This window comes from Carassius gibelio, chromosome A16, assembly GCF_023724105.1.
Source record: "Carassius gibelio isolate Cgi1373 ecotype wild population from Czech Republic chromosome A16, carGib1.2-hapl.c, whole genome shotgun sequence".
Taxonomy (NCBI): domain Eukaryota; kingdom Metazoa; phylum Chordata; class Actinopteri; order Cypriniformes; family Cyprinidae; genus Carassius; species Carassius gibelio.
Window position 1 is genome coordinate 23,723,119 of NC_068386.1, and position 17,837 is coordinate 23,740,955.

The following is a 17,837-nucleotide window of genomic DNA, read 5'->3' on the forward strand; positions in this document are numbered from 1 at the left end:
AATAAATCTGTTATGAAATGAATTATGAGAGGCTCTGTGTACATGAATATGTTTCAACAACAAATGTATTTTTTTTATATATATATATATAATTTAGAAGAAAAAGGAAAATTGAAAAAAGAAGAGCTCGCAGAGCAGAAAAAAAACAAAAAAAAAACAGTGTCATCATCCACACAGATTTTAGGTTAGTTTGATTATTAACCGGATATACAGTATATTGTTTTTGTGTTTAAATAAACTATATTAATTCAAGGGTTGGGAGATAATCCTGTAGAAATACATAAATCATTGACTGAAGCGAGTCTTGATTTATAGGCTAAGCTTATAATGTAAACACGTTTTGTGTTCAACAGAATTAGGAATCTCATACAGATTCTTTTTTTTTTTTGGGGGGGGGGGGGGGACTATTCCTCTAAAGCAGCCTAATATAGCTGCTGTTGCCATTTGTGTCAATGATATAAATCAAACATCAGAAATAAAATCAGACTGAATCACTTGTACACTTTTATACAGTGCAGACTATTCAGGATATTTGTACATTTTATTTATACAGTATAATATTTATTAAGTGTTTTAAGTTTTAAAAGTAGGCCAATTTTGTATGATCTTAGTTCTGTTTTAGCCTAATTTGTGACTGTTGACTTCAGTAAGTTTATTTTTACTTTGGCTAATATTATTATTATTATTAAATTATGTATATCTTATTATGTGAGATTGAAATTGGGAACAAAATTAAGAAATTTTGAATCTTGATATGGGATAAAGTTCCTAATAAAAGCTCTATATATAAATCATTATTGTGGTGGGGGCCCTGTCCCCCTGCCCCAGTGCCCAGTGCGGTCTTAATGTAAAAGGGTTTATATTTTAGAGCATAAGCTCAGGGAAGTTTTTATGACCATTGTTTTTTTTTTTTTGTTTTTTTTTTCGTTATAAATGAGTTCATTTAAAGAAATAGCAATTTGTTTAGTAAACCACTTCAATAAATAAATAAATAAATAAATAAAATCCCCCACTGTACCAAAACTGTACTGGCATTAAAACTGTCATTTTTGTGTACCTAATATATATATATACATAATCATAACAGAAATCATAACAGAAATAGCTACATTGCTTATTTTATTGTCTTACATGTCTGAGCATGTAAATCTGATATCATTGTCACTCACACCAAAAATTACGCTTGGTTGCTTAATTTAATTTAATTTAATTTAATTTAATTTAATTTAATTTAATTTAATTTAATTTAATTATTCATTTTTTAATAATAAGAATATTTATTTTCTCTTTTTTTTGCAGCTATTTACGCTAAGTGTAAATAAGCAACCTTGTTGCCAAAAAGCCAGTTTCACTAACTTTGCCTACTATTGCTTAGATATTTTGCCTTCAGTAAACAGCATATTACTTATATTTACACTTTGAATGACATCTGTGACCATTTGCATTTTGTGTGAACAACATGTAATTGTTACACTTTAGTTTTGGGGCCAATTCTCACTATTAACTAATTATTAACTATCACTTTTGCCTCAAAGAACTCCTTACTTTCTGGTTCTTTCTAATTAGTAAGGTAGTTGTTAATTTTAGGTATGGGGCAGGAATAAGGGATCTAAAATATGGTCATGCAGAATAAGGCATTAATATGTGCTTTATAAGTACTAATAAACAGCCAACATGCTAGTAATATGCATTCAAATAAGCATTAGTGCAAATTGGTCAATAATCTTAAGTGTTACCAATGTTATTCATACTTAATGCAAACACTCATCTGCTACTATTTTTATACTTAGTATTAATACCTAACCTTCCTTCTTTTTTGACAAATCTACAGCTTAAAAAAAAAGAAAAGAAATCCACATATAAACGTTTGCTGTTCAGTTTCTGTGCAACCGTATATACATGCACATTCTAGAACCAGATTTTATGCACAAATACCTATGTTGAAAGACAATATCACTCAGTGCACTAAGACAATGCGGCTCAGCAGTATGGAGTACATTCATTTACACTGTCTTCCAGTGAAATACAAGAGTTTGTCCTCGGGGTGACTGCTATGGTCGATTTATCATAATGAACAATAAATGTGTGAAAACATCATAGATCAATTTACATGGGCTAAAAAATTTAATAGTCTAATGAAAAACACACAGCTGATTAGTTTTCAGTGTGTTGGGTAGTAATCAAGCCTTTAGCAAGGATCAGTAAACCTCTCTCATAACTCAGATGCTTGACACATAAGGTGCATTTTAAAGCCACTTGAACCAAAAACCATGTAATTAAAATTGAAGCTATATACAAAACGACAACAATATTTTAATTGAAATTGAAAATTCAAAAATGAAAGCTTACTCAAAATATGAAAACTGTAAATAATCCTAGAATAACCATTCTGAATACGTCTTATATGAGGCCTTCGTAGTGGACAGTGAAGGAGCTCACTTGATTTAGAATCAACACCAAAATGTGTTCAAGAGAAAAAGTGTTTGCAACAGGGAGGAAATCTTCAAAAACAGTGATTTGCAATTTATACTTCTGAGCTTCAAAATCCAGAGGTAGAACACAAGTCAATCACGTTGTTGCCTTTGAAAAGGCTTTTCAAAGACGTTTTGTTGATTTGAGCTTGAGGGAAGGGCTAATGTTTTACACTGGGGTGGCGGAAACTCCATTAAGGCTGTTTTGTCAAGTGAAATTGATATTGCAGACTGGATCCAAAGCTCATCTGCAATTAAAAGCCATTCATCAAAAAATAAAGTGGGAGTAGCACAAGAACAAATGACATTCAATTTGCTGTTAGTACTGCGGTACATTACCAGAGTGGTGAAGATGTAGTGATAGTACTCTGTCATCATCCCCATCATCTGGGCCTGGAGGAAGAGGAAGGGGAGGGAGGTAGAACAAAATAATGAAAAAGGTCACTATGCCATGTCAGAGTAATTTGCAATCATTGTGGCATCCAACACAAACAATGAACAACAAATGAGATTGAATAAAATAGCGGATCTATGAAGAATTATTCAACTCTGTTGATTGATCAGTGTCTCTCTCTGATTTGCCTGTACCATACAGCAGAACAGCAAATGCAGCTAGCTTCTAATCGTGATAAGGGCCCTGAATGGGATAGATGACCCAAAGAAATGAACATCCTGTCACCCTCATGCTGCTCCAAATATAACTTGTGTTCTTCTGCTGAACGCAAAAGATATCAATGTCTTTTGCAAACAATAAAAGAGAAAGGGGACGTTCAACAAAACGGTTTGTAACAACAGGAGGATGAGAATTAATTTACTATTACTGTAGGGCCCTATTTATATATTAATTGTATTTATTTATTTGTTTGTTGGATTGCATTATAATGGTTTATTTACAAACTTTTATTTTGGATGCAATTAATTATAATTTATTTAATTTTATTGTTTATTTATTTATTTATTTATTTATGTATTTTGCCAAATTTGACCAAATTCCATGGTATTCAGTGTTATTTGGTTCCAATTTTATGTCTGGATTACATTATTCTGTTAATATGTTCTGCACTGTGGAAATCATAGGGCCCCCTTTTCCTGAACTAAAACATAATAATTGCTTTATAAATTGGTCATGGCTACTCCCAATACATTTCCTTCAAATGTTCATACAAATGGTTACTTTTCCCTTGGTGCTCATACAGTATGTCTGCTTTAATTATGCCATCTGCCGTGAGGAAAACTCAAGGTTATGCTGAGGTCTTTCCCTCCTCTAGACCGTAATCACTCAAGTTTGTGGAAAAGTCAGAAACTGTTTCATTTCTTACAATGGGTTGCAGAAATAACCCCTTCTATGTCTGTGCCTGTACTTTCTATATCTCCCAGTCCCTCATGCACACACACACACACACGCACACACACACACACACCCACAAGCGCAGACTGCCTTTTAAAGACTTCTGGGATTTAGTCCACAGACGCTCAGACAGACTCTGTGTCCGACTGCATTTCCTATTTCTTTTTGGCCTGAGGGGGAGTACATGCACCGACAGAAGTTCAGGAGAGGCTGACAGAGAAAAACGAGCCGCAGACAGGTTGTAGACAGGTGACCGCAGGACTAAGCTTATTAAGAGGACTCGGGCCACAGAGAATGACACAACTTTTTCATAAGTTCTAATGTAAAATGAAACAGCCTACAGTTAAACCTGGGAGATACATGCAGCAGCGTCAACGCTGAATGAAATGAAGAGCAAATACTGTCTGGAGACCCTTTGAAAAACCTACAAGGTTTAAAGCAGTAGCTGCTTGGACAGTGTTTTTTGTCTTCAATATAAATAGAAAAGTATATTCAGTCTCAATTTGACCCAAGGTAGACATCCTCCATAGCAGTTGCGATGATGTCAGATGAGCTTTTGTTTTGTTGCAAGGACAAGTTTGTGAACGCATCACTTAAATCATCACTTCACATCTATATATATATATATATATATATATATATATATATATATATATATATATATATATATATATATATTGTGGCGAGTGGGGCGAGGCCGAGAGGCGTGGGAACGAGGAGTGAGGCCGGTGGAGTGATTGGAGATGAGCTACACCTGCGCCCCACCGCTAGTATCGAGTCCCACGTAGGAGATGGAGGGATATAAAACTATATATATATATATATATATATAAAGAGCGAATTCAACATTATTACGTATTTTAAATGACATAATACACTATAGGCAACATCAATGATCATAGCTAAATATTTAATGACCTGCAAGTGGCACAGTTAGAGGCAAAGCCTTTAAATTTGTCACAGTTTAGTTTAAAGGAAGTCCTCTAAAGGCTAAAATATATATTTTGGTTTTACACACTCTAGGGTATGCATACAGTGCATCAATTTCATAATCAGTATAGTGTTTGCAGCCCGATTTTTGTAAGTACATTTGCACAACATGATAAAATACTTTGATATATCATAATTGTGACAAACTAAATAATTCCAAGATAACGAAGCTGAAATTATGACATAAAAGTTAAAATTATGATATAAAGTCATTGTGCTAATTTATGACAAAAAATAACTGCATGTCTTAATTATGTTCACTTAATTTTCACGTCTTATTTCAAAATTATTCCTTTTTTATCTCATAATGATGACTTGAATATTCCATACTTTTAACTTAGGATTTAATATTTTTAACTTTCCATAATTTCACATTTTTGCCATAATCATGACTTGGTACCTCATCTCATTTTGAGTTAGTATCTCATAAGTTAGATTTTTTTGATTTCATAATTGTGACCTACTATCTCATAGTTTCAACTTTTTTTTTTTTCATCTCATCATGATATAGTATCTCCCACAACTATAACTTTATAATATAAATTATACTTATAATCATACACTTAATACACTATGAAAGCTCATTCTTGCGGCTGCGTACCCTAAGCATTGAAGTCTCCTCAAACAAATGATGCTAGGGCTACAGCAGTACAAACAACCACAAAGTGAATACATACTTTTACTGTAGTTTTCATTTTGAGCAGCTTTTTTGTCACAAAAATCAGCAACCAATCTCAAATGTTTTTTTTAACATTATGAAGCCTTTATTAGAGTGATACATGTTTTAGACCCAATGCATATCAGCCCACACAGGCCTTCATCAGGGTGCAATTGGAAAAATTACTTAATGGATTTTTAATTTTTTATTATATTGACATATTTAAAGAAATGAAAGGAATAGTTCATCCAGATCCACACTTTTGGAGGCCACTATACATGTTCACATGTATGTGTAGCTTCATCTCCATTCTGCCTCCAGCAAAATATACAGCACATTTCATTTAAAAAGTCAGATCCAAATCTAATACAGTTTCTCTAGACCCCAACTCAAACTTCAAACAGGCTTGAATTCTGAGAGAGTGGATTGTATGATATGAGTGTGCATCACTTTCACAATGTGTGAACTCACTTGTTTGAGGATCTGGGCAGCCATTATGTGGCTGCAGTCGAAGATAATGCGAAACTCTCTGCTCCTTTTCATCTCTTTGAGCAGAGGTCTGGTGTCCGCGCTGTCCAGAGGGAGCTGTCGGATCTTCAGCCTGATGTTATACCTGGATGGAGCCATAATTAACTCCTGGAGTCTGATTAAACCTGCACAAGAAGAGTTGAGGGCCAGAGTCAATTACTTAGTATATCAGTACCAGCTCAAACCAGCCTGGGGAGATCAAACTGGATTTTGAACATGATAGCTGATACTGATATCACTAGACACCTATATATATATATATATATATATATATATATATATATATATATATATATATATATTATTATTATTATTTTTTTTTCTAGGAAAAGGTGCTAGTAGGTTTCTGCCAGGACATTTTATGTTAAATTCACAGATTAATTTTATATGTTTTTTTATTATAAAAAATAAATAAATAAATAATAATAATATCACAATTCTGATTTTTTTTCTTCTCATAATTGCCTGATACAAACTCGCCATTCTGAGAAATAAAGTCAGAATTGCGTGATATAAACTCGCAATTGCAAGACATAAAGTTGCAATTCTGAGATATAAAGTCAGAACTTTTTTTTTCTCTTTTTTGCAATTGTGACTTTATATCTCCCAGTCCCTCATATATGTTGGACAAAGGAGACCCCTGGAAATAAAAAAAAAGTTTGAGATCCACATCTCTAGACATTTGTACTTGCCATTGAGTTGACCAACTGATCCAGGCCAAGTTAGATCAGTCAATGACCAGAAATAACAGCTTGGACCAGTTAGAAACCAAGTAAAATTTGGATGAAGAAAGATTTGGAAATTTGGGACATGACCTTCGCCAGATTCGAACACGGGTCCCTTGTGAGCAGAGCTACTAAAATTGAGCGCAAAATGCTTCCTTCTGTGCCACGGCTCTGAAAACTTGTACTATGAAGCAGACATTCAGTTTAACATGCAGTTATCTTGGTTGTATTTTTAATAATAAATATGTTTTTAATCACATATTTTGCATCCCAGATGAACTGCTTTCTATTCTTGTTCCTGTCAGAAGCAGCATTGCTCGATTACTTTGATGGAAACAGTTTCTAGTCTATTGAGTGCTGAAGACTGACAGCAACAGGAAAATTAAGAGACTTCTGCTTCTTATCACTGAAGTACAGAGTCAAAAATACACTCTTAAAGGTGACGGTCCTACTTTGGCTGCAAGGACTTCATCAAGCAGCAGAGTTTACAATGACACACTTGACATAAAGCCGTTATATCTCACCTGTGCTGTCATCGTAAACCACGGTGGCTGTCTTCCACTTGAGGAACTGCACCAGGTCTAAGATAGCGTAGCTGAGAGAAGAGTAATCCGGGTACAGGTTGGCATAAAATGTATCCCTGTTGTCCATCGGGTGGTGTTTCCATCGCACTTGAATGTGTGGCACCTCCAGGGCATTGCAGATCGACTGTACAGCATTCGATGAGGAGCTGTGAGACGGCCCAAATATGGCAACTACACCTAAAGACAGCTGGTCGCACGCTGGCGAGAGCAGACGGTGGGTCATGTGGTAAGAAATGTTACTGCATACAGAATACTCCTTTGTACGTTACACAATATTACTGTTCTTATGTTGTTTGTGTTCAGAGGTTTTGGCCTAAGAAATACATTTAGAGTTCATACGAGTCATTACTTACTGCTAAAAGAGTTATAAGTTACATTTGCTTAGAGGTATAGTTTATCCCTATATTTATATATATATATATATATATATATATATATATATATATATATATTGCTGAAATTTTGCTCACCTTCAGGCTATACAAGATACAGATGAGTTTGTTTTTGCATCAGAACAAATATGGAGAAATGTTTCATGTAATATTCCATCACTTGTTCACCAGTGGATCATCTGCAGTGAATGGGTGCCGTCAGAATGAGAGTCCAAACAGCTGATAACACAATAGCAATAGTCCACAAGTAATCCACACCACTCCAGTCCATCAATCTTGTGGAGTGAAAAAATGCATGTTTGTCGAAACAAATTCATATATATATATATGTATATATATATATATGTATTTTTTTTTTTTTTCACTTCCTCTATCCATAATATTGCTTACTGCAGTGAAAGTCATATTTTATGACTGAATCGGCAGAGAAATGTGCACAGATGATTGCCTATTAAAAAACTTGCAGCATTTAATTTCACTGATGGACTGGAGTGGCGTGGATTATTGTGATGTTTTTAAGCATGTTTTTGGACACCCATTCTGACGGCACCCATTCACTGCAGAGGATCTGCTGGCGAGCAAGTGATGTAATGCTACATTTCTCTAAAGGTGTCCTGATTAACAAACTTTTCTTAAAATAATCTTGTATGATTTTCAGCACATTTTTATTTTTGGGTGAACTGTTCCATGTTGTGGTCTAAAGCCACACAGCTTCACATTCTCACGTCACTTACCTTTCCTGGAGGCCTCAAAACTATCATAGATATTAATCCTCTGAATGTCATATGTTAACGTGGTGTTGGGCAATAATGTCCTGTTTCTGTTAATATTATTAACAGCAAATTTAAAAGCCAGTTCCTCGGAGCTGACGAGTGCCACAGGTCCATCCATTTGTTCAAAAATCCCCCCTACAAAAAAACAACAACAAACAAACAAAAATAAATGAATCAAACAAACAAGAAAATCACTGATTCAAAAGAACCAAAGCTGAATCCAGAGACAAAGCCTGGCACCTCATCCAAACCTCTGGAGGTGTTTTGCATTTAGAGTTGTCGGCTAGCTCGCTTAAGCAACACGATTCGTCTGCTCAACAGAAAAAGAGTCTCAGCTCAGGCTTTTAAAGTTCAAGGCCATAATGGAGATGAGCAGAGTCAAAGAGAGAAAGAGAAAAGTAAATGGCCTCATCAAAGGTACCTTGCCTCCTTAAGGCCTGTGGGTCATCTTTCATTCCCTGATAAAAAATAAAATAAAAATTGATTCATACACAGGCCTATAGCTTTTGGAAGTTTGAAAAGTTTAAAGCCACTTCGACAAATTCATTTCATAACAATCTGCTGAGATGCTCAGAAATGCATTTTACTGACAAGATTCCACCAGCAGAAGAGCCGGAGAAGTAAACTCTGTGTTTATTGACTTTACTGTGCAATAGAACCCTATAAAAACAATAAAATGATAACATCGGGAGCCCGCTGAGCAATCTTCAGCCCTTGAGGATTAATACTGTTAGACCTGCTGCGCCTTTCCAGAGTACATCAGCGATTTGACGGTCTGGAAGCCAAAGACATATGAGCAGAGAGAAATATTGGAAGGGCAAAGTTTGTTCGGTTGTACAGAATTCAATTTCACGTATTATCAGTTCATGCTGTTTGGGATTTAAAATATGATTAGCACCTTCCACAAATAGTCTACAAAATAGTCATTTAATAGTTACATAATATTTTGTGTTCAAATGATCCCCTTCCAGGCCATCTCTCTCTTATTTCACATCACTCGAATATTAATCTCACACATATAATAGTTTCACAAACAAACAATAAATAAATGCATACAATTGGAATTAGTCCATGTAATGCTTTAAAAAAGAACAGCAATGGGACACAAGCCCAATTCGTGGAAAGTTTGTTTAGTACATAAGCATACTAGATAAACACCATGCCAAACACAGAAGAACCCTTGGGCTTTTTTATTCTTGCATTCCTTTTCAATATTTGCAATTCTGCTTTCAGAGTTTGTAGCATCTAGATCGATGAACACTTGAATATTTAAGAATTCTTGAGTCAGACCTCAGCACAGGTCAAGAGCGGCCTGAACAGTGCTGTTATTCTCCCAGAGGAGAAGAGCTCAAGTACGAGGCTGCAGGGGAGATCACAGGCCGACAATCCAGAGAGCAACGCAGCATCCCCTGAGCCATGCACACTATTTATGACTCCAGCGCTGCTTGACTTCTGAAGGGACATGATGCATAAACTCCCTGGAAAGAGCCCCGGCGCATTAAAACAAATGAATCCTGCCATTTTGTGGGGAAATCTCATTAGAGTACATTAAGTAATTGCTGGAGTATATAGTAATTTGACTATTAAGAGGATAAAATGTGCATTGCTCGGAAGCACTAAATTAGATTTAATAAAAAGGGAGATCAGCTGCTGTGGGAAAAAAATAAAATAAAATAAAAAACAGCAAATAGCTTTACAATGAATGCAGTTGTTTCCAGATATGCAAGCCATAAAGCAACATGCTTGTGACTCCTCCATCAGTCAACAGAGAAGAAGCTTTGTTTCCGATCAGGAGAATCTCTGTGGATAAACAGATAAAGCTAATGGCACAGGATAGTTATGCTGATGTATGGCTCTGTGCTAAATGGGCTCTTTAAAGGACTAAATGTAAACTGAGCTGTAACTTTTGATCTGAGATTTCTTGCACATCATTCTCTAACATCACTCATTTTAAGTTGATATATTAAGTCGTTTCCTGTTTTGAAACAGCTTCACAAAGGCAGCCTAATTAATCTCTTGGGTTATAGCCTAGTAGAGATAACATGTACTCATTACAGCTGCTACCTTTACTAATACAGCTGCCAATAGACAGACCTCTTTACAATCCATTAGTTTTTAAAGCATTGCAAAGTAAGGCTGTAAATAGCAACACAATTATAGAAACCTTTTGTGACAAGTCGGCTGCCTCCCCCCCAAATTATCAACGTCATCCCGTCTCTTAATCGGGCCCCCAACAGGAGTGGGTGTGTGAGAGAGGAGGGGCGCTGGAAGAGCCAGGGCTGTGACCGTGTGTTGGGGAACACCTGGTGTAATTGGAGCCTCATCACTACCGCTGTTTAAATGCCGACCGTACCTCTCCTCGGGTCTCTTCCCCGTGCATGCACGCTGGTGTCCTCGTGGGTCCAGAATGGATGCGTAGAGGCTCCACCAGAGACGTGAGCTGCCGGACTCCTGGTCTGGGTGAGGACTGCACCTGTTACACGCCTGTCAGGCCAGGATGCCAGGCCGTTTATTCCTTTCAAGCACCGAGGGCAATGAGAAGGATGCAGACTCTGCCCCTTACCTGGAGCCTTCATTACTGAACACTACGTGCCTTTCACATACCCTGCGACGAGGACACCAGATCCCCTGTTTATTTTTGACAATTTCCCCTTTGGACAATTGTATTACCTGTTTTGGTTATTTTTCTATTAATAAAACACTCTCTGAGGCCTAATGCCACCCCACTGTGTATGTCGTTTGCTCCTCCCACTGCATTTTAGTACATGATTTGCATCATAGCTGGTGGTGAAATACTCAGGGGTGCAGATACGATTTTTTTAACCTGACCAAGCTGTCCAGCAGTCCATTTTTTTTTTCAGTCCATAAAAATCACAAGCTCAGTCATAGATGATAGTACAGGTGCATCTCAAAAAAAATGTTAATATCATAGAAAAGGTATTTTAATTAAAAAAAGCAAACTTATTATGGATTATTCATCCATTGCATACAAACTGAAATATTTCAAGAGTTGTTATTTTTCTTTTTTTTCTTTTTTATTCTGATGGTTACAACTTACAGCTTAGGAAAATTAAAAAATTCAGTATCTCAAAAAATTAGAATATTCTATTTTGAGCTTGATGAGTTTTATTAATTTTGAAAATAAATACTGGGTACCTCTTGGGCTAGTTTAAAACATGCAACAGTTATCCAGAAGATGATCATAAAGCCACAGAAAGCCACAGAAGGTCATTGCAGAAAGGGCTGTTCACAGAGTGCTGTATCAAAATATATTCATAGAAAGTTGACTGCAAGGAAAAAGTGTGGTAGGAAAAGGTCCACAAGCAACAGGGATGACCACAGCCTTGGGAAGACTGTCAGGAAAAGTCAATTCAAGAATTTGGGAGAGCTTCACAAGGAGTGGACTGAAGCCAGAATCAGCGCATCAAGGCCAGCCTGATTGGCCAGCCAACTCACCTGACCTGAACCTCACAGAGAATCTATGGGGTACTGTGAAGAGCAAGATAAGTAACAAACAATACAGAGGAGCTGAAGACTGCTGTCTAAGCAACCTGGGCTTCAATAATGCCTCAGCAGTGCCACAGACTGATCACCTCCATGCCATGCTGTATTGAAGCAGTAATTCCTGCAAAAGGAGCCCCAACCAAGTATTGAGTGCATAATTAAACCCGCTTTGGAGATCTTTGAACATTTATGTTTTGTAAAAAAAATTTTTTATTGATCTTTGAAAATATTCAATTTTTTTGAGATGCTTAATTATTATTGTTATTTTTCTAAACTGCAAGTGGTAACCATCAGAATTAAAACAAAAAACTTTCAGTTTGTGTGCAATGAATCTAGAATATAAGAAAGTTCGCTTTTTTAAATGAAGTGACCAACAATAAAGAATTTTTCCATGATATTAAATTTTTTTGAGATGCACCTGTATATGATCATTATGGTTACCGCTAAAGCCACAATTGAGGCAGCTACCAGCTCCTCATAGGACCCTGGGGTCAGGAATCACAGCACATACTGTACACAAACAGAGAACATAAACATCAGTGGCAGGACCATTGTAATGTGTGATTATCGACATAGAACAGCGTGTAGTGATTGGTGGGTATAAATTAATGGTTAGATTATTATTGTGCTTCAGCCTGCGTCTGCCCTTACCCGGTTCTTTAGCACCAAAACAAACACACCCATACCCCAACAGGACCTGCTACAGTGGCCGAGAGAGCTAAATGCGCTGCAAATGAGAAAAAACACCTGCAAATTAAGATAACATCTTCATCAGTTTGACAACACGTGCTGCAAATACTCACAATACCATCAAATAAAGAAATGTGCTGCAAAAACATAGATCACATCAGATATATTTAAGGGAACCGTAAAGTGACAAATATGGCTCGAACATAATTTATCAATGTTTGCTCTGAAAATATGTTTGTTTATTTTAACATCCTGATCACATGATTCTTTATTTTATTTTATTTTTTTGTTGTTGTTTTTTGTGTGGATACACAAAAATATTAAGATATTATTAGCCAAAATAAGCTGACTAAATACACATTTGATCATTTCAGTTACACGTTGATAATTACTGTAACTGTGAACGGTTATGTAAGCTGGCTAACTTTTACAACTTACCTTACAAAAACTAACCATAGCCTGTGGTTTTACTATTGAAATTATTTAATGAATTAATACATTTATTATATAAAAAAGCAAATGGTTACTGTAATCATGCAAAAATTAACCATGGATTTACTACTCTAACCGTAGTTTAACCATGTTATTTATACAGCTGTGGTTATACAAATGTTAATCAATACGGGGAAAAAAAAGGTAAATTTTAGTTTTGTTGGGGTAATTTTGTTTTTGTTGAGTATTTGCAGCTCGTTTCTGTATTTGTTTGTGTTGTGAGGTTTTGAAGCTTGTTTTTGTATTTCGTTGTGTTTGAGTATTTGCAGCACAAAGATGCTTTCTTAATTTGTTGGTGCTTTTTATATTTGAATGTGTTTTGTGAAGTTGCAGCGCGTTGAGCTCTCTCGACCACCGTGCTTGGCCCCTATTTTGAAATCTTCACCCCACACGTAAACAAGTGAAGACACGAGCATATTCAAACAAAAGCCAACATGGATAACATGGTTGTGTGAAACAAGGAAAAATCAATGTTACTCACCTATCAAAAAGAAACAACGCAACCTCGGGGTCTGATTTGAGCCCTTCCCAATCCTAGAGTTTCTCTCCACCATTTGAAAGCTGCTCCGATATTTGCATGGGTCCTGCCTCTTACCTGATTATAACCCTTCTTTTTAATGTTTTTTTTTTCTCTGATATTTTCCTCTTTTTTTATCTGCCATATCTCTCAATCTACAGTCGATCTACTAATATGCTAATTTTGAATAAAAGCATCTACTAAATGACTAAATGTAAATGTAATATGTGTCCTGTGTGTCCACTCTTCTTGCTATCAGGACAAGATACGCCCCCGTACTGCTGATTGGCTACAAGTGTGTTTTGGGATTTTGTCAGACACTGCTGTCAAAAGTGTGTTTCAAAAATCATTTAGTACATGCTTAAGGAGCGGCGGGCAGGTTCGCCACTACTTAGACTAATGTACATAGCTGAAACCCTGATTAATCCTCTGTTTACCTATAGAGCCTTTCATTGAGACAGTGAGGGGGACGGATGGGTTACTATGAATCTGGGTGAGGTCTGAAGCTGAGTCGTCACTGCTTTGACAACCATGTGTCCCTGAAGGGTTATTTTATAAGGATTCCTGACAGCAACAACAACAACAAAAATAGATAAAAAAAAAAATAGCAGTTTAATGCTTAAAAAAAGTTATCCTTTCTCTTTGGAGTTTTACAAGCTGTTCATGCATAGATAAGATCCCTAAAGTTCTCAAAACCCAAAGAGATATTATATTGAAAAGTTAAGATTCATCCATGCCCTCCTAAAACGCCTCGTTTAAACACGCCCCCACATGTCAACGTTACTGTGTTGGAAAATTTGCATAACACTGCCCAGATGTTCACGCAAAGAAAAAAGGTGTAACTTTAATTCTCTCTGAAATATTGTTGCTGCCACCATGTCATGGAGACGCTGTGTTTCATTGCAAAAGCTAAAATTGGACACAACTAGAAATCAGTGGTTAAGTTGTATTTACAACATTGTTCCAGAACAGTTCAACCCAAATATTTATGTGTGTTCAATGCATTTTATGGATGACTCTTTCATGGACCTACAATGAAGCTGTTCTAAGTCACAGCCTGTAAGTATGTTTTTATATTTAATAATTTGCCACTGATGATTCAAATGCAAGTTTTGAGCAGTGTAGAGTGGTGCTTGTTGTTTGTCATTTCTCTTATCGGTGTGATGCAATGCAGCACGTAAAAAGACTGGCTGCTTAAATGCCTCGTTTGAAATGGGTTTTATTGGTTATGTCTCGTAGCGGTACACAGCATCACAGTATGGTAAGGGATGTTACATTTCTATCTCATGCTTGAGGTATTCGGCCAATCACAACGGACTGGATAGCTGTCCAATCAATATTTGTAACAATACACTACTGTTCAAAAGTTTGTGTCTGTATTGTATTGTATTTTTTAAGTGATAATAAAGACTTATATTGTTAGAAAAGATTTATATATTTAAACTAAATCTGTATTTTTTACTTTATTCATCAAATAATCCTGAAAAAAAAAACATTACCACAGTTTCCAAAATAAATAAAAAGAAGAAGAAAAGCAGTTTCCAACATTGAAAACGAATCAACATATTGGAATGATTTCTGAAGGATCATGTTCAATTGAATTGAATTGAACTGAATTGAACTGAATTGAATTGAAGGATCATGTGACACCGAAGAGTATTGATGCTGAAAATTCAGCTGTATTTTTTCTGTATTTCGGATCAAATAATGCAGCCTTGATAAATTTATTTAAAACACATTACAAATCTTAATGATCCCTTGGATTTATATTATTATTATTATTATTACTATTATTTATTTATGTTTTTGTACTTATATATATATATATATATATTCTCTGTAGTTCAAAACAAAAGGATAATCATACATCTGCTATAATAATAATAATAATAATATAAATTAGGAAAAATAGAAAAAAGTTTGATCTTGGTTTGCATTGCACAACATCAAAAAGATCAGGGCCTTCCTATCAGAGCATGTTACACAACTTTTTGTCCAGGCCCTTGTCATTTCAAGGCTGGAACACTACAGTGCTCTTTAAACTGGACTTCCATCTTGGGTAATGAAACCTCTTCAAATGATCATTAATTGCAGCGACAAGACTAATCATCAATGAGCCCTAAAGGACCCACATCACACCTCTCTTTATCGCCCTGCACTAGTTAGCGTTTGCGGCTTGCATCAAGATCAAGACATTGATGCTTGCATATAGAACAGTCACAGGATCAACACCTGCCTACTTCCATTCACTCTTACAAATCTACATCCCTTTCAGAATTCTGACATCTGAGTGAGTGATGCCTTGTGATGCCATCACAGAGAGGCACAAAATCAATTTCCAGCCAGTTTCATTCACTGTTCCTGGCTGCTATATAAAAATAAGTATTGCAATTACACCCATAAGCCCCATGGAAAAATTTGGTTATCCAATTGTTATGACATTTCTGTTAACTTATTAACTTTAATCTGTTAAGCAGTACAGTAAATAATGTTGTAATGTTAATTTACTCAATGAAAGGTATCCTAGAGTGTAACTGAGAAAATATAGAAAAAAAAAGAATAACAGAACATTCATTCTGTTTTCCCCTTACCATACTGTATGGATTTGCATAACATTACAACTCCAAAAAAATCCATTGACACTCAAAGCAAGTTTACAGCCGTAGGTCAACTGACACGACCCTGCAGTCCGGTGGCTCTATCGGTGCCTTGTACCCAAATATACTGTACCAGTCTGAACGCTTACACACTCACCACACACAGCCAAGCACAGCTCAGCCAAAAGTCCAACAATGAGACAATATCATTATGTTTTGGATGAATGTCTGCATGAAGGCTGAGCTTTTCTAGAGGGAGCTCTTCTGTAGCACAACACTCCCCTGGTCGCTTTCCCAGCATGCCTGTGAATAGCTGCGCTGCTCCCTGGAAGCTGAAGGTACTCTGCCACACAATGGCAGAGGAGAAAGCAACAGACAATAGACCGCACTAAACAATTACGGCAAACAACCAGCATTGTGCACAACACTGACCAATTAAGTAAGCTGTATTGCCCTGTTATCCCCTTCCATCTGACAATTCCCCAAAGAAAACAAGAGGAGAACTCGCCGTCTGTCTCAAATGAATGAGTGCAGAAGTATTACAGCGGGAGAAACAGACATAATCTATTCCTTAAACTCAACGTACTGACTCTCAGATTATAGAACAAATTGATAGGTTTCTTGCATATTTTTACTTACAAATGCAATATAAAGCTCCTAAAGTAGAGAATGAGAGGAGGACTGTTTATAAGCTTTGTTCAACAGACTCTGGCTTCTGTTTCTTATTTTGTCAATGTCTTTTTGCTTCTGGACTTTGGCTGGTATATAATTGAATAATTTATTCTGTATTATTTGCAAATTAACTACATTCCATTTATTTATTTCCTAATTGCAGTTGACTTCTGTTTTATTATACCTTCTAACCCCCCCCCCCCCCCATATATATATATATATATATATATATATATATATATATATATATATATATATATATATATATATATATATATATATATACATATACATATGAAGAGTTTAGTTATAAAACGCGATGAACGCCATTTAAAAAATAAAAATTAAATTAGTTTCCACCAAAATCAGTATTGTATCTGGTTAATACTGAAAAGACGATATTTGCCGAATTATTAGGTCTAGGGCTGTCCATGGTTAGCCGGTTAACCGATTAACCGTTAAAAATCGTGTAACCGAGTGAAACATTTTGCTCGGTTAAGTGACGTCAATGGCGTGCATTGAATTTAGTTGTAATACATTTTTGCACCACCAGAGACCGCCAGAGCGCTCCCAGACATTTGTAATGTCCACAAGAAGAAGTCATTTTTCTAATATGAAGCGGGCTAATACGAGTGACGGTGCAAAATGCAAGTATTGCAATACAGTGCTTAGATATACTTCAAGTACAACCTCGTTGTTGTAATCTCAACAGCCAACACCCGGGCATCATTAGGCCGGTCAGGACACACTGGATGCGTGGCGAAAGCATCTCAGCTGCGTGGCTTGTCTGTTTTTAATTCGGTTCCCATGTTAACAGGTTAGAGCTTGCCGACTGCCTGCGTGAGACGCGCGGCTCAGGCGCGGCTCGACGCGTGCATGCTAGAAATAGAACCGAC

The 17,837-nt window shown here is 36.2% G+C and overlaps 1 protein-coding gene across 1 annotated transcript in view; it reads right to left on the reverse strand.

The window, feature by feature from the left end:
* The window catches only part of LOC128030870 (glutamate receptor ionotropic, kainate 3-like), a 117,161-nt gene that overhangs the window by 48,904 nt on the left and 50,420 nt on the right, over window positions 1-17,837 (reverse strand). The window contains exons 2-5 of the mRNA XM_052618937.1: window positions 8,431-8,604; window positions 7,245-7,502; window positions 5,939-6,120; window positions 2,811-2,864 (exon numbers count right to left, since the gene is read on the reverse strand). Of these exons, the coding sequence (XP_052474897.1) occupies window positions 2,811-2,864; window positions 5,939-6,120; window positions 7,245-7,502; window positions 8,431-8,604 (668 nt within the window). The remainder of the gene's footprint in view (window positions 1-2,810; window positions 2,865-5,938; window positions 6,121-7,244; window positions 7,503-8,430; window positions 8,605-17,837) is intronic.